Source organism: Asterias rubens, chromosome 7, assembly GCF_902459465.1.
Source record: "Asterias rubens chromosome 7, eAstRub1.3, whole genome shotgun sequence".
NCBI classification, from domain to species: domain Eukaryota; kingdom Metazoa; phylum Echinodermata; class Asteroidea; order Forcipulatida; family Asteriidae; genus Asterias; species Asterias rubens.
Genome location: NC_047068.1, coordinates 6,580,813 through 6,603,488, shown reverse-complemented (window position 1 = coordinate 6,603,488; position 22,676 = coordinate 6,580,813). Strand labels below are relative to the sequence as shown.

The following is a 22,676-nucleotide window of genomic DNA, read 5'->3' as shown; positions in this document are numbered from 1 at the left end:
TCTACCATATCGGTCACCATTGTCCGACGCATGTTACTGTCTGTATAAAACATATCAAATATTCTACTCGTTTATCTTTTGCAGTCGTTTTCAAGCATTTTGAAGAATTTACAAGATGCATATAGCTCAAGTATTAATTCTTGTTTTATGCGTTTACTGTGCCCGTTTAATGGCTGAATTCTACCCTCCTGATTGGCACCGATACGGCGAGTCATGTTACTTCATTATAAAGGACAAGATGGATTGGTACCAAGCAAATCGCACTTGTGCCGAGTCACGAGCAAACCTAGCTATCCCAAACTCTCAATCCGAACAGGATGACATATGGGAACTATTCCTGAAGGAACCTGATCTGACACGAGACGACCATCTTTGGATTGGTTGCAATGACATATTGGAGGAGGGAAACTGGCAGCACTGTCCGTTAAAGGTTGAAACCAACGCCTATGAGAATTGGGCGGATGGAGAGCCAAACGACTCAGGAGATGGTGAAGATTGTGGGGTCCAAATCAAGTGGAGGGGTGGTACATGGAACGATGACGACTGCGAAAACTCTCACTTTGCCGTATGCGAGCTCCCTGTTAGCAGTGGTGGCCGCCTCACTCCTCAGTGCCTGCTACACCACGCCATGGAGGAGATGATCGGGGAAGGCGTCGGATCATGCGGGAAGGCTTGCCGATCACACCCCCGATGTCACTCCTTCAATCTGCCTAAACAAGCTGGAGGGAAGATGGTTTGTGCATGAAGCAGTAAGGGTTTTTAGGAAACGAAGGAGACATTAAGGGGAATATGCAGGACGCAGAAACGGATTGTCATCTATTGATGAAATTTTACACTTTTAATCTTGGCGTTTAGTGATGATTTTTTTTTTAGGGATACCCAATAACTCTGTTTTTAGTGCCTGGTAAATTCAACAATGATGTGTGAGGTATGTTGACAAATAAAGTTGTTGCGTTGTAGGCGTTTACTATAGAGGGGGCGAGGCCGGCAGGCAGTAGCCGCATGTTAAAGATTACATGTATATGTACTTTTTCCTAACAAAAAACACAATGTCCACAGATTTACATTAAACTTACACAGTTTGAAGATTATGATATTAGAAATCTTCCCTTGAAATTTTACTTACTGAGGTGCTGTAGTTTTTGAGAAATGAGTGAAAGTCATAATTTTCGTCTCAGTTTTAGCATGTAAAAACGTGTTAACCAGTTATGCTATGGTTTGGTATAATATCATAACTGGTTAAGGGGATTTTACATGCTAAAATAATTTTGGTCTCATGAGACCAAAATTATTTTGTGACTTGTTTTACTCATTTCTCAAAAACTACACAACCTTAGTTAGTAATATTTGAAGGGAAGCTTTCCACTATATCATTATCTTCAAACCCTGTAAGTTTAATGTAAATCTGTGGACATTTTGAAAAAGTACCCGAATCCTTTAAACGTTGGCGCAAGAGGTCAATACAACGTAATGGTACCAATTTGACACAACTTTAGCAACTGCCACAGCCCTTGTTCGTCAATACAGGCACAACCCGATGCTTCATTGGAAAATAGTCTGGTGACATTTACGCATAATTCATTTGTTTTTAAAAAAATCTTCTTGAGCAAAAAGAACGAAAAATGATAGGTCAGTGAACTAGTAATGTGATGGACACAAAAACCGATATGTATATTATTATACTGAGGAATATTGAAGAAACTTGAAAATATACTTACTTGTGTTTAATGAAAAGATCGATTGGTAAATTGTTGTTCAGTTGGATATTCTGTAACTCGATTTACGTTTGGATGGAGATTCAATGATGATTACAGGGATGCGTTTTCGCGGTCGTATAACCCAGAACTGTTTTGGTTGAATTTGTCATTGGTTGATTACGTGTCAATGACAAAAACAGTTATCGGTTACTGCCGCGAAAACGCACCTGATATCTTAAAGATTTTCTCAAAATTATACCAAGTAGTTAGAGTTTACCAGCAGTTATCAAGAAGTATTAAAGACACTGGACACTATTGGTAATTGTCAAAGACCGGTCTTCTCAACTATGCATAAAATAACAAACCTTTGAAAAGTTGAGCTCAATTGGTTGTCGAAGTTGCGAGATAACTGTGAATGAAAAAACACCCTTGTCACGCGAAGTTGTGTGCTTTCAGGTGCTTGATTTCGAAACCTCAAAATCAAACGTCTCGAAATCAAACTAGTTGAAAATTCCCTTTTTCGCGAAAAGTACGTCACCTCAGAGGGAGCAATTTCTCAATCTGTTTAATACTATATAATCCTCTCCCCATTACTGGTTACCAAGTAAGGTTTTAAGCTTATAAATATTTTGAGTAATTCTGTACCAATAGTGTCCACTGCCTTTAAACATATTCTACACCTTAGTTATACACACTGGTCTAGTAGATATGGACGTTTATTTTAGTACAAAAGTATTCAAGTTCAAAACCAAACATTATTGTGAATGATTTGAATTAGGGTTAGTATTGTAAACACAATGCTGATTTAAATGTAAAATTATCAAGAGAGATAATGTGAATCCCATGTAGAAGTTTGATTGGAATGCAATGACTAATTGCTAAGAAAACCGGAAAAACCTCCTCATAGTTTTTTTTCATTAGAACATCAAAACATCCCTTTATGGTATAGTAGGTACCAAACGCACAGCACGGACATGTGATTCTCAGGGCGAGTTTTGAGCAACTAATCATTTCACCGGATTCTTATTGTACCTTCACAGTCTAAGCCTTTGATAGAAATTACACAATTTGTGTGAAGGTCATAAGGGAAGTTATGATACGTCATTGATTTTGAAAGATTAGACTCATTCCATTTCTCTCTACATATTCATCTTTCAACCAATGTGAAGATGAATGTGAAGATTCATTCTAATTCTCACAAGAAGCACACCATCCAATCAAGCTGTGAACAAAAACGTCTTTGATCTATTTGTCAGTGCCCCCACTGAATGGTTGATGGTTAACGCACTTGCTGACAACAAATCCCTCCTTCAAAACCACACAGCAACCCACACACCCTAATAAAACCATCCACCAACCCAACTTCTCTCTAAAACCAATCACAAACCCCCCATCCCTTCAAAATCAACCCTTCCTCCAAAGCAAACCCACCTACCAATAAACAATGTATCATTTAGTTTCGTGCAGACGACCCAAGTACCACATCGAACACGGAGGAGCGAATTCTCTTATTCAAAGAAACGAAGTGAAACAAACGTGATTTTGGTATCCTTAATTGCATGCGTAGACTTGCTGGGAAAAATAACCAACATGGCGACTGCGACGTCAGTAAAAAAAACGAGCAGTTTTAAAATATATCGATTTTCTCTACGGTTGTGTGGGTTTGACTTGAGCTTTGGGTTTTGTAACTGCATAAACCCACCTCTGATTTTCTGTGGGGTTTACGTCAAGCTGTTGTCATGGCAACACTGGCCTCATAGTATTATATTTCAATTTAATCCTTGGTCGTGAATTCAATTATAACCAATCAATGGCGGCTATACTTGATTCAACCTTCAACGTCGCAACTACCCTCGTGGAAGAGCCAAAGCAGGCAGCCATTTTGTCTCTCGCCTCGTGACGACGAAGGTTTAACAATCCAGCACGTACACCAGCACGGAGTGGCACTGTACGTGCTAATCTCTTTGTTTCGATTTTTTTCGATTTTATTTTGAATGTGTAAACATTAATTGTTATGAGAGCTTTACTTTTGAAAGTATTTGGCGTAAACGTCCATGGAAACCTTTGTACGAAAGAGACGTGTTTGCACGAAGTATCACTCGTCGCTATATTATTGAGAATAATTTAGAATACAAAGTATTTCTTACAAAATAGCTCCGTGTTGGTCATGCATACAATAAGATGTCGCTCCTTCAATCTGCTGGATTAAGATTGAGGGAATAAGACTTGTCCAGCAAGCAACAAGGCCAAGGAAAACCATCAATGAAAGATACCATACATCTTCGAAATTGGATTCCACAATCAGATCAACCTTTGTGTCGTACCGGTTTAGAAGGAAGAAAGTGTGGATTAATTTTGACAGACTATGAGTAATAATCACAGTTGTTATGACAGTCATTCTGGACGTGTCGTTGTACTTTATCTTCAATTTAAAGGAAATTACAAGTTGCTTTAAATCAAGCACACCCCATCCTTTGCAAAACTGTTGTGTTGTGAAGGAAAGGACTAAGCATGACTATTGGTGGCGCGCTTTATTATAGCGATTACCCCGTATGGACAGTGACGTTGCAATAGGAATGTCTAATTGTATGATATAAGCGAGTCTGTGTTAAGACATAAGCAGTAACCAACCAATATTACAGGCTAATTAACCCAAAAGCAGGTAATTAAAGAAATACAGCACTGACTGTTTGCGTATTGTTACCTCTTTGAAAGAAATTATCGAACCTGAGTAGAATGCTTGCGAGCAAAACCAATACTATATGGCGACTGAAGGTCAGAAAATAACAGTTTCGAATAAAATCGATTTGATTCGGCGGTTGGGCAGGCTGGTATCGTGTTGAAAATATATTCTCAGAAAAAGTCGGACTCTTAAAACTCCGTGGTTTTAATTAACCTGTTTCCCTGGAAACGATGACGCACTGCAGGCCTGACGAACTGCCACTGAAAATCACCATTTGCAAGGAATACTACCAAAGCAAGCAGCCACTTAGTCCTGTCATCGCGTCTGACAACGTTAACGGTTTGGAATGGGGCGCATCTCCGCGAAATCAATGTTTAGTTTGCACTTGCTTCGACAACACCACCACGGTATAAACCACTAAAAGATATCCACGTCATCAGTAAGCTGCTCGAACACTCAACGTCTGACAAACTGTATCAGTTTCTGGAATATTTCAAATACTGTACTTTGAAGTATTTCAGACATTTTAAGAAAAAGCTGGATTTGGCTGGATTCCGTCTACCATATCGGTCACCATTTTCCGACGCATGTTACTGTCTGTATAAAACAGATCAAATATTCTACTCGTTTAGCTTTTGCAGTCGTTTTCAAGCATTTTGAAGAATTTACAAGATGCATATAGCTCAAGTATTAATTCTTGTTCTTTGCGTTTACTGTGCCCGTTTAATGGCTGAATTCTGCCCTCCTGATTGGCACCGATACGGCGAGTCATGTTACTTCATTATAAAGGACAAGATGGATTGGTACCAAGCAAATCGCACTTGTGCCGAGTCACGAGCAAACCTAGCTATCCCAAACTCTCAATCCGAACAGGATGACATATGGGAACTATTCCTGAAAGAACCTGATTTGACACCAAATGACCATCTTTGGATTGGTTGCAATGACATATTGGAGGAGGGAAACTGGCAGCTCTGTCCGTTAAAGGGTGATGATACCAAAGCCTATGAGAATTGGCCAAATGGAGAGCCAAATGACTATAACGGGCGTGAAGATTGTGTGATCCAATCCAAGTGGGGTGGTGGTACATGGAACGATGTCCCATGTAATCACCTCTACTTTGCCGTATGCGAGCTCCCTGTTAGCAGTGGTGGCCGCCTCACTCCTCAGTGCCTGCTACACCACGCCATGGAGGAGTTCATGGGTGAAGGCGTCGGATCATGCGGGAAGGCTTGCCGATCACATCCCCGATGTCACTCCTTCAATCTGCCTAAACAAGCTGGAGGGAAGATGGTTTGTCCATGAAGCAGCAAGGGTCATTAGGAAACGGTGGAGACATGAAGGAGAATTATGGAGGATACAGAAACGGATTGTCATTTATTGATGAAACTAGAAACTTTTAATTGTTGGTGTTTAGTGATGATTGTTTTTTGTGGGATACTCAATAACTGAGATTTCTAGTGGATGGTAAATTCAATGATGATGACTGAGGTATGTTGACAATTATATCGTGTAGTCAAAGTAAAGCCGTAGCTTTATAAGCGTATGTTATAGAGGGGGCGAGGGTGGCAGGCAGTAGTCGCATGTAACGTTGGTGCAAGAGGTCAATACAATGTAATGGTACCAATTTGACACACTCAACTGCCACAGCCTGCAGTCGCCAATACAGGCACGGCCCAATGCTTCATTGTTAACTAGTCTGGTGCAATTTTTGCCATATTTATTCGTAAATGTTATCTGCTTGAGCAAGTTTTAGGGACGATGGTTTGTCTAGAATGCAGCAAGGACCATAAAACAACGGCTAAAGGTGGAAATGGAAGACACAGTAACCGATTGAAAACGTGTTGATTAGGTTCACATTTTTTAACTCTTGGTGTTTAATGAACAGGATTAGTGATTTTTTGTTTCGTCAGACACTAAACAAAAATATGTTTTTTAGGTGACGGTCGATTTGATTATGATTGCAGATCTTGATCCTGAAAACTTTACAAAATTGTTTAATTTAGCTGTTGTTTTTAAGGTTATGATGCACTGTAAAAACAGTGCTTAGTTTACAATATAAGTTGTACCGACTTTCTAAACATGTGGTAATCATTTTGACACCTGCTTACATGGTTTGTAGGATTCAAACTCACGCAAGAGTCTAAACATGATTAAGAATAACATGAGGAAAACGTCGGTACAGAAGTATTCTTAGAAATGTGTTTCAAATCTAAAAACTTTTTCAAGATTGTGTATTTGCACCATTTTCTCAGCACAATTATCAACAGTTATTTAATTACAAAGTATTAAACATTTTCTGCACAATGTACTTGTATATTTTGACGTTGATTTTAGTGCAAAGTGTTACCGGCTACTCTAAACTCGCTCTAAAACCACCCACTAACCATCTCCTCTAAACCACTCACCAACCTATCCTCCAAACTACTACCATCCCAATTTCTCTCCAAAACCACCCATCAACCGAACCTCCCTCCAAACCACCCACCATCCCACCTCCCTCAAAACCACCCACTCTCACACAAAGCCCAAAATGACAAAAGAGAAAACTTCAGTTTCACGGAGTAGAACCAAGCGTTTTTACGAAGCATCACTGCCGCAATCCCTAAAGTCATCTTCCGTACCGTCAATGAATTAATTGGCAGCATCCCACAAGAACCTACCGTTTCAATATCACCAACCGCGCTGGCCAAGCAATTTAGTCACCACTTTATGGAGAAGGTAAAGAACATTCGTTTGTTTATTGCTGATCAACACGTCGATCAGCAATTGTCGGTTACCTTGCCGTCTTCAGACTGCCAGTTGTCGGATTTTCATCCTGTTACTTCGGAAAAACTCTTGAAGATTGTTCAGCGATCCACCAACAAATCATGCCAGCTGGATCCAATTCCCACATCAGTACTCAAGCGTCACATCATGACATTCCTTCCCAAGCTGACTGAGATTGTTTATGCATCCCTACAGTCAGGTGTCTTTCCAAAGAGTCTGGGGATGCAATAGTAACACCAATCTTGAAAAAGCCTTCAATGGATAAAGAAGAACTCAAGAACTATCGCCCAGTTTCCAACATCCGCTACCTGTCCAAAGTCATTGAAACGGTAGTCTGCTCCCAACTCACTCAATACCTGGACGACCACAAGCTACTCGATCCATTGCAGTCGCATACAGAGTTGGTCACAGCACCGAGACAGCTCTTCTCAGGGTACACAACGACATCCTCCGCATAATGGACGGCAGCAGAGCAGTTTTCTTAGTAACGCTCGACCTCTCTGCTGCTTTTGATACCCTTGACCACGATATCCTACTACAGCGCTTTCGTGAACGTTTTGGGATCACTGGTACTGCTCTTCAGTGGTTCTCGTCCTACTTTACAAGAAGAACACATTGGGTCCATGCCGCAGGTGCCAAGTCTGATGTCCATCACCTTGAGTTTGGTGTCCCTCAAGGTTCTGTTATCGGTCCACGTGCATTCACCATGTACGTTACTCCTATCGGGGACATCCTTCATCGGCATGGAGTCAACTACCACATGTATGCTGATGACATTCAAATTTACCTAGGTTTTGATCCTACCATCCCGTGTGATGCCGAGGGCTGCTTGTTTAGGCTATCCAACCGTATCCAGGAGGTCCAACCTGGATGATCGCAAACAAACTCATGCTGAATGAAAACAAAACAGTTTTTCATAGCATCGTCACCATATCACTACAAACGTCTTGAGCTACTAACCCTCACCATAGGAAACGCAACCATCAATCCTGTCTCATCCGTTCGGAACCTGGGAGTAACTTTCGACAACTCCATGTCAATGAGTCGACATGTCACTGGTCTCTGCAGATCCGTTAACTATCACATACACAACATCACAATGATACGCAAATACCTGGATTATGACACCTGTCATTCTGTTGTTCGTGCACTGGTACTCTCACGCCTCGACTACTGCAACTCCCTTCTCACTGGACTGAAGCAACACGATCTCAACCGCTTACAAAAACTCCAAAACAAGGCTGCTCGACTGATCCTAAGTATTCCCATGCCACACCTCTGCTCACGGATCTCCATTGGCTTCCGGTCGACCAGCGGATCAATTTAAGACGGCACTGAACGTAATCAAAACTGTATCCAATACTTTCCCATCCTACATTTCAGACACACTAGATCTCAGCAAACCCAAACGTGAAGGTCTTCGATCTCAATCCAATCTAGTAGTACCTCGATCCTCAAGGAAGTTTTGAGACCGTGCATTCTCCATCGCTGGTCCCTGCAACTGGAACTCACTCCCAACAAACATCCGGAACGCTTCTTCTGTAGAACAGTTTAAAGGACTTTTAAAAACACATCTGTTTAATCGTTCCATCTAATGTGTTTTTGATTCTAGTCTTTTTCTCTTTTTGGGCTTTTGGTTGCATTATCCATAGCGCTTTGCATCCTTTGGAAAAGGCGCTTTATAAATTCGGTTATTATTATTACTATTAAAGAAACCACCGAACCACCCTCCCTCCAAAACCACTCCCAAAACACCCTCCCTATACAAAAACATCAACCCACATGCTGTTGTCCTTGCAACGTTGGCAGAAAGGTTTCACACTTATATTTCAACTCTTGATCGTGAATTCAATTAGTAACACTCAATGGCAGCTATGCGAATCCTACCTCCAAGGTTTATCATTTAACTTCGCAACTACATCCCTATGGGAAGAGCCAAAGCAGGCAGCCATTTTGTCTCTCATTTCATGACGAGGGTATGGTCTATTAACTCATCACATCCTTTTTTTTATGCGAACCCATCAACTTCTTAGCAAAACTGTTTGTTTGATTTAGAGAATAAAACAAGACTACTGGTGGCGCGCTTTATTTTTTTTTAGAGAATCACCTGATAGAACGTCCTACATTTTTTAATAAACAAACCGCGCTGGTCAGTATTTGGATGGTCTAATGTTAGCAAATCATTTAATCATAGTTTTGTGAAACTAATGGAAAAACAACAATATGCTTCCCTTTTAATTATGCATTTTTTTCCCCACTGCTGTTAGTCAGGACGCATCGCTTGTACCCCTAAAAATGCAAAGTTAAGGTCCTGCTCATATGAAAGCACCAATCGTAACTCCTGAACTCTCTTAGCCATACTCTCGTTCCAGAGGTAAAAACTACCACTACTTGGGGTTCACATTCAGCACATTCTTAGTTGGGGTAGCTTGCGAATGTTAACAACGTAACGACCAAAGCCCATTATTAAATTCAATTAAATTTAATTTAATTCAATTGAAAAATGGTTTATTAAAACAGGTATTGCAATATCCATACATTCAAGCCTCTAGGTTTTATGCACCATGTTATGGGTGATTGGTGTAGCACAAAACGTTTGCTTACTCTGTATAAATCCATTATTATGCCATTCCTTGGTTAAAGTTCTCCAGCTTTGACCCAATTACTAAGAAAATATTGCTGAACCGTTTCCCGCTGAGCAGAAATGAGCAAAGTACCAGTCAAAATGTAATATGTAATAATATGGTATCTTGGCTGGAATTCAACCTCAACAATTTTGTTCAGTTACCAGCATTTTGTAAAATTCATGCCTTTTTATGGGGTCCGTATTTCCCCCATTTGGTGATTTTTGTCGTCTTTTGTTTTTGTCTTTATAGTTTTACTCGGTTATTCTGAGAAAGTTCTAAAACCTTCTTGGGTTTTCGCTTTGAATTCGCATAGGTTTGAATTCTATACTGCTTATATAGGAACTGCTTCTGCACTCTATACAAACAAATATCGTGTTTACCCGGCGGTTGTACGGCGTGGTTCTGCAGTAAATTAGACTTGCCAATAATTGATTGACTTCACCTTGGGTTGTTTAGGTTAACTTGTTACCCTGGCAACACGGCCAGTGTTCAGTTGCAATAATAACTACTACCCGGTGAATTTAAAGGTTGATTGATTTCATCGTCGTGATAGTTTGTGTTTAGTTGTTGCCCTCGAAAACACGGCCAGCCTTGAGGTTGCAATAATAACCATTTTAATGGGGCGCATCTCCGTGAAATCAATGTTTAGTTTGCACTTTGTTCAACAACACCACCACGGTATAAACCACTAAAAGATATCCACGTCATCAGTAAGCTGCTCGAACACTCAACGTCTGACAAACTGTATCAGTTTCTGGATTATTTCAAATACTGTACTTTGAAGTATTTCAGACATTTTAAGAATTAGCTGGATTTGGCTGGAGACTGTCTACCATTTTGTTCACCATTGTCTGGCGACTGTTACTGTCTGTATAAAACAGATAAAATATTCTACTCGTTTATCTTTTGCAGTCGTTTTCAAGCATTTTGAAGAATTTACAAGATGCATATAGCTCAAGTATTGAGTCTTGTTCTTGGCATTTACTGTGCCCGTTTAATGGCTGAAATCTGCCCTCCTGATTGGCACCGATACGGCGAGTCATGTTACTTCATTATAAAGGACAAGATGGATTGGTACCAAGCAAATCGCACTTGTGCCGAGTCACGAGCAAACCTAGCTATCCCAAACTCTCAATCCGAACAGGATAACATATGGGAACTATTCCTGAAAGAACCTGATCTGACACCAGATGACCATCTTTGGATTGGTTGCAATGACATATTGGAGGAGGGAAACTGGCAGAACTGTCCGTTGAAGGGTGAAACCAACGCCTATGAGAATTGGAAGGATGGAGAGCCAAACGACTTAAATGGTGAAGATTGTGGGGTCCAAATCAAGTGGAGGGGTGGTACATGGAACGATGACCACTGCGAAAACTCTCACTTTGTCGTATGCGAGCTCCCTGTTAGCAGTGGTGGCCGCCTCACTCCTCAGTGCCTGCTACACCACGCCATGGAGGAGTTCATGGGTGAAGGCGTCGGATCATGCGGGAAGGCTTGCCGTTCACATCCCCGATGTCACTCCTTCAATCTGCCTAAACAAGCTGGAGGGAAGATGGTTTGTCCATGAAGCAGCAAGGGTCATTAGGAAACGGTGGAGACATGAAGGAGAATTATGGAGGTACAGAAACGGATTGTCATCTATTGATGAAACTAGAAACTTTTAATTGTTGGTGTTTAGTGATGATTGTTTTTTGTGGGATACTCAATAACTGAGATTTCTAGTGGATGGTAAATTCAATGATGATGAATGAGGTATGTTGACAATTATATCGTGTAGTCAAAGTAAAGCCGTAGCTTTATAAGCGTATGTTATAGAGGGGGCGAGGGTGGCAGGCAGTAGTCGTATGTAACGTTGGTGCAAGAGGTCAATACAATGTAATGGTACCAATTTGACACACTCAACTGCCACAGCCTGCAGTCGCCAATACAGGCACGGCCCAATGCTTCATTGTTAACTAGTCTGGTGCAATTTTTGCCATATTTATTCGTAAATGTTCTCTGCTTTAGCAAGTTTTTGGGACGATGGTTTGTCTAGAAAGCAGCAAGGACCATAAAACAACGGCTAAAGGTGGAAATGGAAGACACAGTAACCGATTGAAAACGTGTTGATTAGGTTCACATTTTTTAACTCTTGGTGTTTAATGAACAGGATTAGTGATTTTTTGTTTCGTCAGACACTAAACAAAAATATGTTTTTTAGGTGACGGTCGATTTGATTATGATTGCAGATCTTGATCCTGAAAACTTTACAAAATTGTTTAATTTAGCTGTTGTTTTTAAGGTTATGATGCACTGTAAAAACAGTGCTTAGTTTACAATATAAGTTGTACCGACTTTCTAAACATGTGGTAATCATTTTGACACCTGCTTACATGGTTTGTAGGATTCAAACTCACGCAAGAGTCTAAACATGATTAAGAATAACATGAGGAAAACGTCGTTACAGAAGTATTCTTAGAAATGTGTTTCAAATCTAAAAACTTTTTCAAGATTGTGTATTTGCACCATTTTCTCAGCACAATTATCAACAGTTATTTAATTACAAAGTATTAAACATTTTCTGCACAATGTACTTGTATATTTTGACGTTGATTTTAGTGCAAAGTGTTACCGGCTACTCTAAACTCGCTCTAAAACCACCCACTAACCATCTCCTCTAAACCACTCACCAACCCATCCTCCAAACTACTACCATCCCAATTTCTCTCCAAAACCACCCATCAACCGAACCTCCCTCCAAACCACCCACCATCCCACCTCCCTCAAAACCACCCACTCTCACACAAAGCCCAAAATGACAAAAGAGAAAACTTCAGTTTCACGGAGTAGAACCAAGCGTTTTTACGAAGCATCACTGCCGCAATCCCTAAAGTCATCTTCCGTACCGTCAATAAAATTAATTGGCAGCATCCCACAAGAACCTACCGTTTCAATATCACCAACCGCGCTGGCCAAGCAATTTAGCCAACACTTTATGGAGAAGGTAAAGAACATTCGTTTGTTTATTGCTGATCAACACGTCGATCAGCAATTGTCGGTTACCTTGCCGTCTTCAGACTGCCAGTTGTCGGATTTTCATCCTGTTACTTCGGAAAAACTCTTGAAGATTGTTCAGCGATCCACCAACAAATCATGCCAGCTGGATCCAATTCCCACATCAGTACTCAAGCGTCACATCATGACATTCCTTCCCAAGCTGACTGAGATTGTTTATGCATCCCTACAGTCAGGTGTCTTTCCAAAGAGTCTGGGGGATGCAATAGTAACACCAATCTTGAAAAAGCCTTCAATGGATAAAGAAGAACTCAAGAACTATCGCCCAGTTTCCAACATCCGCTACCTGTCGAAAGTCATTGAAACGGTAGTCTGCTCCCAACTCACTCAATACCTGGACGACCACAAGCTACTCGATCCATTGCAGTCGCATACAGAGTTGGTCACAGCACCGAGACAGCTCTTCTCAGGGTACACAACGACATCCTCCGCATAATGGACGGCAGCAGAGCAGTTTTCTTAGTAATGCTCGACCTCTCTGCTGCTTTTGATACCCTTGACCACGATATCCTACTACAGCGCTTTCGTGATCGTTTCGGGATCACTGGTACTGCTCTTCAGTGGTTCTCGTCCTACTTTACAAGAAGAACACATTGGGTCCATGCCGCAGGTGCCAACTCTGATGTCCATCACCTTGAGTTTGGTGTCCCTCAAGGTTCTGTTATCGGTCCACGTGCATTCACCATGTACGTTACTCCTATCGGGGACATCCTTCATCGGCATGGAGTCAACTACCACATGTATGCTGATGACATTTAAATTTACCTAGGTTTTGATCCTACCATCCCGTGTGATGCCGAGGGCTGCTTGTTTAGGCTATCCAACCGTATCCAGGAGGTCCAAACCTGGATGCTCGCAAACAAAATCGTGCTGAATGAAAATAAAACAGAGTTTTTCATAGCATCGTCATCATATCACTACAAACGTCTTGAGCTACTAACCCTCACCATAGGAAACGCAACCATCAATCCTGTCTCATCCGTTCGGAACCTGGGAGTAACTTTCGACAACTCCATGTCAATGAGTCGACATGTCACTGGTCTCTGCAGATCCGTTAACTATCACATACACAACATCACAATGATACGCAAATACCTGGATTATGACACCTGTCATTCTGTTGTTCGTGCACTGGTACTCTAACGCCTCGACTACTGCAACTCCCTTCTCACTGGACTGAAGCAACACGATCTCAACCGCTTACAAAAACTTTCCCATCCTACATTTCAGACACACTAGATCTCAGCAAACCCAAATGTGAAGGTCTTCGATCTCAATCCAATCTAGTAGTACCTCGATCCTCAAGGTAGTTTGGAGACCGTGCATTCTCCATCGCTGGTCCCTGCAACTGGAACTCACACCCAACAAACATCCGGAACGCTTCTTCTGTAGAACAGTTTAAAGGACTTTTAAAAACACATCTGTTTAATCGTTCCATCTAATGTGTTTTTGATTCTAGTCTTTTTCTCTTTTTGGGTTTTTGGTTGCATTATCCCTAGCGCTTTGCATCCTTTGGAAAAGGCGCTTTATAAATTCGGTTATTATTATTACTATTAAAGAAACCACCGAACCACCCTCCCTCGAAAACCACTCCCAAAACACTCTCCTTTTACAAAAACATCAACCCACATGCTGTTGTCCTTGCAACGTTGGCAAAATGGTTTCACAATATACTTCAACTCTTGATCGTGAATTCAATTAGTAACACTCAATGGCAGCTATGCGAATCCTACCTCCAAGGTTTATCATTTAACTTCGCAACTACATCCCTATGGGAAGAGCCAAAGCAGGCAGCCATTTTGTCTCTCATTTCATGACGAGGGTATGGTCTATTAACTCATCACATCCCTTTTTTGTTTTTAAATGCGAACCCATCAACTTCTTAGCAAAACTGTTTGTTTGAATTAGAGAATAAAACAAGACTACTGGTGGCGCGCTTTATTTTTTTTTAGAGAATCACCTGATATAACGTCCTACATTTTTTAATAAACAAACCGCGCTGGTTAGTATTTGGATGGTCTAATGTTAGTAAATCATTCAATCATAGTTTTGTGAAACTAATGGAAAAACAACAATATGCTTCCCTTTTAATTATGCATTTTTTCCCCACTGCTGTTAGTCAGGACGCATCGCTTGTACCCCTAAAAATGCAAAGTTAAGGTCCTGCTCATATGAAAGCACCAATCGTAATCCTGAACTCTCTTAGCCATACTCTCGTTCCAGAGATAAAAACTACCATTACTTGGGGTTCACATTCAGCACATTCTCAGTTGGGATTAGCTTGCGAATGTTAACAACGTAACGACCAAAGCCCATTATTAAATTCAATTAAATTAAATTTAATTCAATTGAAAAATGGTTTGTTAAAACAGGTATTGCAGTATCTATACATTCAAGCCTCTAGGTTTTATGCACCATGTTATGGGTGATTGGTGTAGCACAAAACGTTTGCTTACTTTGTATAAATCCATTATTATGCCATTCCTTGGTTAAAGTTCTCCAGCTTTGACCCAATTACTAGGAAAATATTGCTGAACCGTTTTCCGCTGAGCAGAAATGAGCAAAGTACCAGTCAAGATGTAATATGTAATAATATGGTATCTTGGCTGGAATTCAACCTCAACAATTTTGTTCAGTTACCAGCATTTTGTAAAATTCATGCCTTTTTATGGGGTCCGTATTTCCCCCATTTGGTGATTTTTGTCGTCTTTTGTTTTTGTCTTTATAGTTTTACTCGGTTATTCTGAGAAAGTTCTAAAACCTTCTTGTGTTTTCGCTTTGAATTCGCATAGGTTTAAATTCTAGACTGCTTATGTAGGAACTGCTTCTTCACTCTATACAAACAAATATCGTGTTTAACCGGCGGTTGTACGGCGTAGTTCTGCAGTAAATTAGACTTGCCAATAATTGATTGACTTCACCTTAGGTTGTTTATGCTTACTTGTTACCCTGGCAACACGGCCAGTGTTCAGTTGCAATAATAACTACTACCCGGTGTGCTTCTTAGTTGAATTTAACGGTTAATTAATTTCATCGTCGTGATAGTTTGTGTAGCATACTGGAATTGGCAGAAGAAATTATGGGTCTTTTTTAGTGTTAATTTAAGTTTTATGGTGGTTTTTATGGATGAGTCGATGTAATTATATTCGGTTAACAAAATATAAGCACGTCTTTATCATTGCAAAACTCTTCTCGTGTGAATGAGAGAACTAAACATGACTTTTGGTGGCGCTTTATCATAGTGAATCCCTGTATTATAAACCCTTCTATTGTTCACAAACTAACCGCGCTGGTTTGCATGGACGGCCCGAGTGATAGCAAAACATTCAATCGTATGTTAATATATTGTGATAAAATTCAACATTTCTGCAACAAAATATTCATATTTTTTTGGTCAAAATGCATGCCATGACTGGTTTCGTTGTTTCCAACAAATATATCACTATTTTGGTTTCTCATAGAATCCAAACCTTGCTAGCTTGGCAAAAGTCGGACGTGACGTCGCGAACAAAAACAGGTCTATTGGAGAGATTTTGCTCCGTCAGGTTTGTCCTCAACCAATTTAGAACACAAGCAAGTCAGTGTTAAAGACATATGTGACCTACAAATGATAGTACGATCTGATATTCATAAATACCCCAGACAGTTTCGCTTTTCACGTGGGTGTGTATAAACCTTTGTTTATGACCGGTAAAAAGTGTTAATTCATGGGCGTGACACGCGACCTTGCACCTGTTCTTATAAGACAGTTTCTTCATTCCTATTGGTCGAGAGCAACGGCTGAGACAGTTGTGCCACATCACGCGATACGCGCGACGCGCACAGCATTCCCTTATGAGGAGTTGTTTACCCGAGGGCGGCAGAGGGCTTTACCATTTCATCTGGAGGGGTGTTGTGTTGAAAGAAATTATTTAACAATTATAATGCATTTATTATTTGCATTTATTTTACTTTTTGACCAAAAAGTGATGAGGTTTTTGACCGAAAAGGTAATTATGAATGGGAAACAAAGTGTGTTGAATCGGTTTTCAACTAGTGGTTTAAACCCGCCGAGGCCCGGTTCTTTATAATTTACCTCGACTTCGTCTCGGTAAAATTATCAAGAACCAGGCCTCGTTGGGATTAACCTCTTCACTACACATTGATTCCCTTAAATAACACTTAAGGCCATTACCAAAAGCCGTACAAGTACAGAATGGTAGGCTATCGCAGTATGTTTTCCTCACTGAAACCGAATATGATGTGGAATGCTAGCATAACCAATAAAACTAAGACTGATATGCAAAATAAAAAAATAACATTAAAAAATTGATTTCACTCGGTGGTTGGACAGGCTGGTATCGTGTTCAATATATTGTATTAAAAAGACAGATTCTAAACACTCCGTGGTTTTATTTAACCTGTTTCCCTGGTAACAATGACGCACTACCATTGAAAATTACCATTTCAATAGAATATATCCAACATTGTATGCTTCAATTCTCTGGTTAGGAAGAACATTTAATTTAGTTCATCATCGTCTTGCCACGTTTACGGTTTGGAAACAGATCAAAGTCAATATCAAATATTTTTAGTTGAATTGGAGGGAGGGTGGGTTGGTGGGTGGTTTTGGAGGGAGGGTGGGTTTTGGAGGGAGGGTGGGTTGGTAGTTGGTTTTGAAGGGAGGGTGGGTTGACGGGTGGTTTTGGGGGAGGGTGGGTTGGTGGGTGGTTTTGGAGGGTGGGTGGGTTGGTGGGTGGTTTTGGAGGGAGGGTGGGTTGGTAGTTGGTTTTGGAGGGAGGGTGGGTTGACGGGTGGTTTTGGGGGAGGGTGGGTTGGGGGGTGGGTGGGTTGGTGGGTGGTTTTGGAGGGAGGGTGGGTTGGTAGTTGGTTTTGGGGGAGGGTGGGATGGTGGGTGGTTTTGGAGGGAGGGTGGGTTGGTGGGTGGTTTTGGAGGGAGGGTAGGTTGACGGGTGGTTTTGGAGGGAGGGTGGGTTGACGGGTGGTTTTGGAGGGAGGGTGGGTTGACGGGTGGTTTTGGAGGGTGGGTGGGTTGGTGGGTGGTTTTGGAGGGAGGGTGGGTTGGTGGGTGGTTTTGGAGGGAGGGTGGGTTTTGGAGGGAGGGTGGGTTGGTAGTTGGTTTTGAAGGGAGGGTGGGTTGACGGGTGGTTTTGGGGGAGGGTGGGTTGGTGGGTGGTTTTGGAGGGTGGGTGGGTTGGTGGGTGGTTTTGGAGGGAGGGTGGGTTGGTAGTTGGTTTTGGAGGGAGGGTGGGTTGACGGGTGGTTTTGGGGGAGGGTGGGTTGGAGGGTGGGTGGGTTGGTGGGTGGTTTTGGAGGGAGGGTGGGTTGGTAGTTGGTTTTGGGGGAGGGTGGGATGGTGGGTGGTTTTGGAGGGAGGGTGGGTTGGTGGGTGGTTTTGGAGGGAGGGTAGGTTGACGGGTGGTTTTGGAGGGAGGGTGGGTTGACGGGTGGTTTTGGAGGGAGGGTGGGTTGACGGGTGGTTTTGGAGGGTGGGTGGGTTGGTGGGTGGTTTTGGAGGGAGGGTGGGTTGGTGGGTGGTTTTGGAGGTAGGGTGGGTTGGTAGTTGGTTTTGGAGGGAGGGTGGGTTGACGGGTGGTTTTGGGAGAGGGTGGGTTGGTGGGTGGTTTTGGAGGGTGGGTGGGTTGGTGGTGGTTTTGGAGGGAGGGTGGGTTGGTGGGTGGTTTTGGAGGGAGGGTGGGTTTTGGAGGGAGGGTGGGTTGGTAGTTGGTTTTGAAGGGAGGGTGGGTTGACGGGTGGTTTTGGGGGAGGGTGGGTTGGTGGGTGGTTTTGGAGGGTGGGTGGGTTGGTGGGTGGTTTTGGAGGGAGGGTGGGTTGGTAGTTGGTTTTGGAGGGAGGGTGGGTTGACGGGTGGTTTTGGGGGAGGGTGGGTTGGAGGGGGGGTGGGGTGGTGGGTGGTTTTGGAGGGAGGGTGGGTTGGTAGTTGGTTTTGGGGGAGGGTGGGATGGTGGGTGGTTTTGGAGGGAGGGTGGGTTGGTGGGTGGTTTTGGAGGGAGGGTAGGTTGACGGGTGGTTTTGGAGGGAGGGTGGGTTGACGGGTGGTTTTGGAGGGAGGGTGGGTTGACGGGTGGTTTTGGAGGGTGGGTGGGTTGGTGGGTGGTTTTGGAGGGAGGGTGGGTTGGTGGGTGGTTTTGGAGGTAGGGTGGGTTGGTAGTTGGTTTTGGAGGGAGGGTGGGTTGACGGGTGGTTTTGGGGGAGGGTGGGTTGGAGGGTGGGTGGGTTGGTGGGTGGTTTTGGAGGGAGGGTGGGTTGGTAGTTGGTTTTGGGGGAGGGTGGGATGGTGGGTGGTTTTGGAGGGAGGGTGGGTTGGTGGGTGGTTTTGGAGGGAGGGTAGGTTGACGGGTGGTTTTGGAGGGAGGGTGGGTTGACGGGTGGTTTTTGAGGGAGGGTGGGTTGACGGGTGGTTTTGGAGGGTGGGTGGGTTGGTGGGTGGTTTTGGAGGGAGGGTGGGTTGGTGGGTGGTTTTGGAGGTAGGGTGGGTTGGTGGGTGGTTTTGGGGGAAGGTGGGTTGGTGGTTGGTTTTGGAGGGTGGGTGGGTTGGTGGGTGGTTTCGGAGGGAGGGTGGGTTGACGGCAGGTTTTGGAGGGAGGGTGGGTTGACGGGTGGTTTTGGAGGGTGGGTTGGTGGGTGGTTTTGGAGGGAGGGAGGGTGGTTGGGTGGTTTTGGAGGAAGGGTGGGTTGGTGAGTGGTTTTGGAGGGAGGGTGGGTTGGAGGGAGGGGGGGGTTTGTGGGTGGTTTTGACACGGAGGGTTGGTGAGTGGTTTTGGAGGGAGGGTGGGTGGGTGGGTGGTTTTGGAGGGAGGATGGGTGGGTGGGTGGTAATGGAGGGAGTTCATCGTTGGCAGCAAGCGATATGATGCATCAACCATTCAGTAGGGGCACAGGCAAGTTGCCCAAACGGATTGATTGAAGACGTTTGTTCTTTTCATGGCTTGATTGAATGGTGTGCTTCTTGTGAGGGTTAGAATGAATCTTCACTTTGGTTGAATGGGATCGAATGACGTGTCATAACTCCCTTAATTACCTTAAAATAAACAAATTATGTAATTTCTATTCCAAAGGCTCCATGCTATTTAGACAGTTAAGGTATAGTAAGTATATTGTGAAGTGAAATATTATTTCAGAAATGTCAAAACTCGGCTTAAAGTCACCTGGAAGTGGTATTTTGTCAAAGTAAAGCTTTTGTCACTAATATAATAATGTGACGTCACAAATGGGGTAGGCGGAGTCAACCCCCAAACAACTTTTTCTATTTTTTTAACATATATATCGTTACAAACAATTACTAAAACAATTGTTTAATTGTTACTAAACATATACTCTTATGTTTGACAAAATAAAAATTCTATTTCCAGGTGACTTTAAGGTGAATCAATTTTCCGCGCTGTGCGTTTGGTGCCCACTGTCATCTCACTATACGTGGTGGTTAGATCTTGTAATAAAAAATCTGGGACGAGGTTTTGCTGTTTACTCAACAAGTATTCATTGCATTCAAACTTTCACAGTGGGCTTTTAACTTTATTTTTCGTGATAATTTTACATTAACATGAGCATTGCGTTTACGAACACCAAACGATGACTCTATTTCAAATCATTCACATGAATGTGTGGAGCTTAACACCTCGCACTAAAATCAATGTCCATATCTACATGACAAGTGTTTACAACTAAGGTGCAGAATATGTTTATGATTTCACAAACAATTTATACTTCTTAAAAATTGTGAAAAGGTTCAAATACAGCATAGCACAACAGCTAAACTCAACTACTTGATAGTTGCCAGCATATATCAATCATTTATAAAACAAAACAGCAATTTTAATAAGTATATGACAGAACAATAATTCACAAAAAGTGCATGTCTTAATTAAACACCGAGAGTTACAAATTTAATTTTTTGTTTTGATTATCAGTTGTTGTGTCCTTCATTTTCTCCTGTAGCCGTTTTCTATGACCCTTGCTGCTTTCTAGACAAACCATCTTCCTTCAATCTTGTTCAAGAAGGTATATTTTACGAGCGGAAATGGCGACTGCAGGCTGTGTCAGTTGCCAAATTGGTACCATTACATTGTATTGACCTAGCTTGCGCCAACGTTACATGCGACTACTGCCTGCCACCCTCGCCCCCTCTATAACATACGTTTATAAAACTACGGCTTCACTTTGACTACACGATATAATTGTCAACATACCTCATACATAGCCGTTGAATTTACCATCCACTAGAAAACACAGATAGTGAGTACCTCACAAAAACAATCATCACTAAACACAAAGAATTGAAAGTTTCGATATTCATCAATAGATGACAATCCGTTGTCCTCCATATTCTCCTTCATGTCTCCTTCGTTTCCTACTTATCCTTACTGCTTCATGGACAAACCATCTTCCCTCCAGCTTGTTTAGGCAGATTGAAGGAGTGACATCGGGGATGTGAACGGCAAGCCTTCCCACATGATCCGATGCCTTCACCCATGGCGTGGTGTAGCAGGCACTGAGGAGTGAGGCGGCCACCACTGCTAACAGGGAGCTCGCATACGGCAAAGTGAGAGTTTTCGCAGTGGTCATCGTTCCATGTACCACCCCCTCCTCTTGTCTTGGACACCACAATCTTCACCACCGTTATAGTCATTTGGCTCTTCATCCGCCCAATTCTCATAGGCTTTGGTATCATCACCGTTTAACGGACAGTACTGCCAGTTTCCCTCCTCCAATATGTCATTGCAACCAATCCAAAGATGGTCATTTGTTGTCAGATCAGGTTCTTTCAGGAATAGTTCCCATATGTAATCCTGTTCGGATTGAGAGTTTGGGATGGCTAGGTTTGCTCGTGACTCGGCACAAGTGCGATTTGCTTGGTACCAATCCATCTTGTCCTTTATAATGAAGTAACATGACTCGCCGTATCGGTGCCAATCAGGAGGGCAGATTTCAGCTAATAGACGGCCACAGTAAACTCCAAGAACAAGACTCAACACTTGAACTATACGCATCTTGTAAATTCCTGAGAATGCTCGAAATTTATTGTCAAAGATTAACTAATTGAACGTTTAAAATGTTTTCAGACCGCCGTCACCAGACAAAGATGGACCAAATGCCTCAGAGTGTCTTTTCATAAACCCAGAACAAGAAATAAAACTTGTCTCGTTTTTTAAAATGATTTTTGAAGTAAACCGTATAACAGAAAGATATATCGGGATTTGAAATAATTCCAAACTGTTGTTGGCAGAAAGCTAGTGTTAAAACGACTGATTGACTTTGCCGTTTTCAGTGTTTATAGCTGTGGTGCTTTTGTCGAACCCAATGCAGACCAATATCACAGGGGCGTTCCAGATTGGTCATTATTAAAGCTGGCGCGGGTAACCACGAGAAGGTGAAATTGACCGTACTATTAGTTATTACTACAATACCAAGCTGGAAGTGTTTACAGGTCAACAATTAAAGACAGTGGACACTATTGGTTATTGTCAAAGACTAGCCTTCACAGTTGGTGTATCTCAACACATGCATAAAATAACAAACCTGTGAAAATTTGAGCTCAATCGGTCATCGAACTTGCGAGATAACAATGAAAGAGAAAAACACCCATGTCACACGAAGTTGTGCGAGTTTAGATGGTTGATTTCGAGAACTCAAGTTTTAAATCTGAGGTCTCGAAATCACATTCGTGGAAAATTACTTCTTTCTCGTAAGCTATGGCACTTCAGAGGGAGCTGTTTCTCACAATGTTTTATACCATCAACCTCTCCCCACTACTTGTCACAAAGAAAGGTTTCATGCTAACAATTATTTTGAGAAATTTCCAATAGTGTCCACTGCCTTAAA

General features: G+C 42.3%; 5 protein-coding genes across 5 annotated transcripts; 3 read left to right on the top strand and 2 right to left on the bottom strand.

The window, feature by feature from the left end:
* The first annotated feature begins 238 nt into the window (after positions 1-238).
* On the top strand, positions 239-745 carry LOC117292372 (hepatic lectin-like). Its single transcript, XM_033774396.1, has one exon. It carries the CDS (start codon positions 239-241, stop codon positions 743-745), a length of 507 nt encoding a protein of 168 aa, XP_033630287.1.
* Positions 746-5,085: 4,340 nt separating this feature from the next.
* On the top strand, positions 5,086-6,675 carry LOC117292921 (lactose-binding lectin l-2-like). Its single transcript, XM_033775094.1, has one exon. It carries the CDS (start codon positions 5,107-5,109, stop codon positions 5,683-5,685), a length of 579 nt encoding a protein of 192 aa, XP_033630985.1. The 5' UTR covers positions 5,086-5,106; the 3' UTR covers positions 5,686-6,675.
* Positions 6,676-10,642: 3,967 nt separating this feature from the next.
* LOC117292899 (CD209 antigen-like protein E) lies at positions 10,643-12,335 on the top strand. The gene has a single exon (XM_033775077.1). It carries the CDS (start codon positions 10,720-10,722, stop codon positions 11,344-11,346), a length of 627 nt encoding a protein of 208 aa, XP_033630968.1. The 5' UTR covers positions 10,643-10,719; the 3' UTR covers positions 11,347-12,335.
* A 5,003-nt stretch (positions 12,336-17,338) lies between these two features.
* On the bottom strand, positions 17,339-19,720 carry LOC117292371 (extensin-like). The gene has a single exon (XM_033774395.1). The coding sequence runs from the start codon at positions 19,718-19,720 to the stop codon at positions 17,339-17,341; it is 2,382 nt and encodes a 793-aa protein (XP_033630286.1).
* A 1,695-nt stretch (positions 19,721-21,415) lies between these two features.
* Positions 21,416-21,844, bottom strand: LOC117292370 (CD209 antigen-like protein E). The gene has a single exon (XM_033774394.1). The coding sequence runs from the start codon at positions 21,842-21,844 to the stop codon at positions 21,416-21,418; it is 429 nt and encodes a 142-aa protein (XP_033630285.1).
* Between the last annotated feature and the right edge of the window lie 832 nt (positions 21,845-22,676).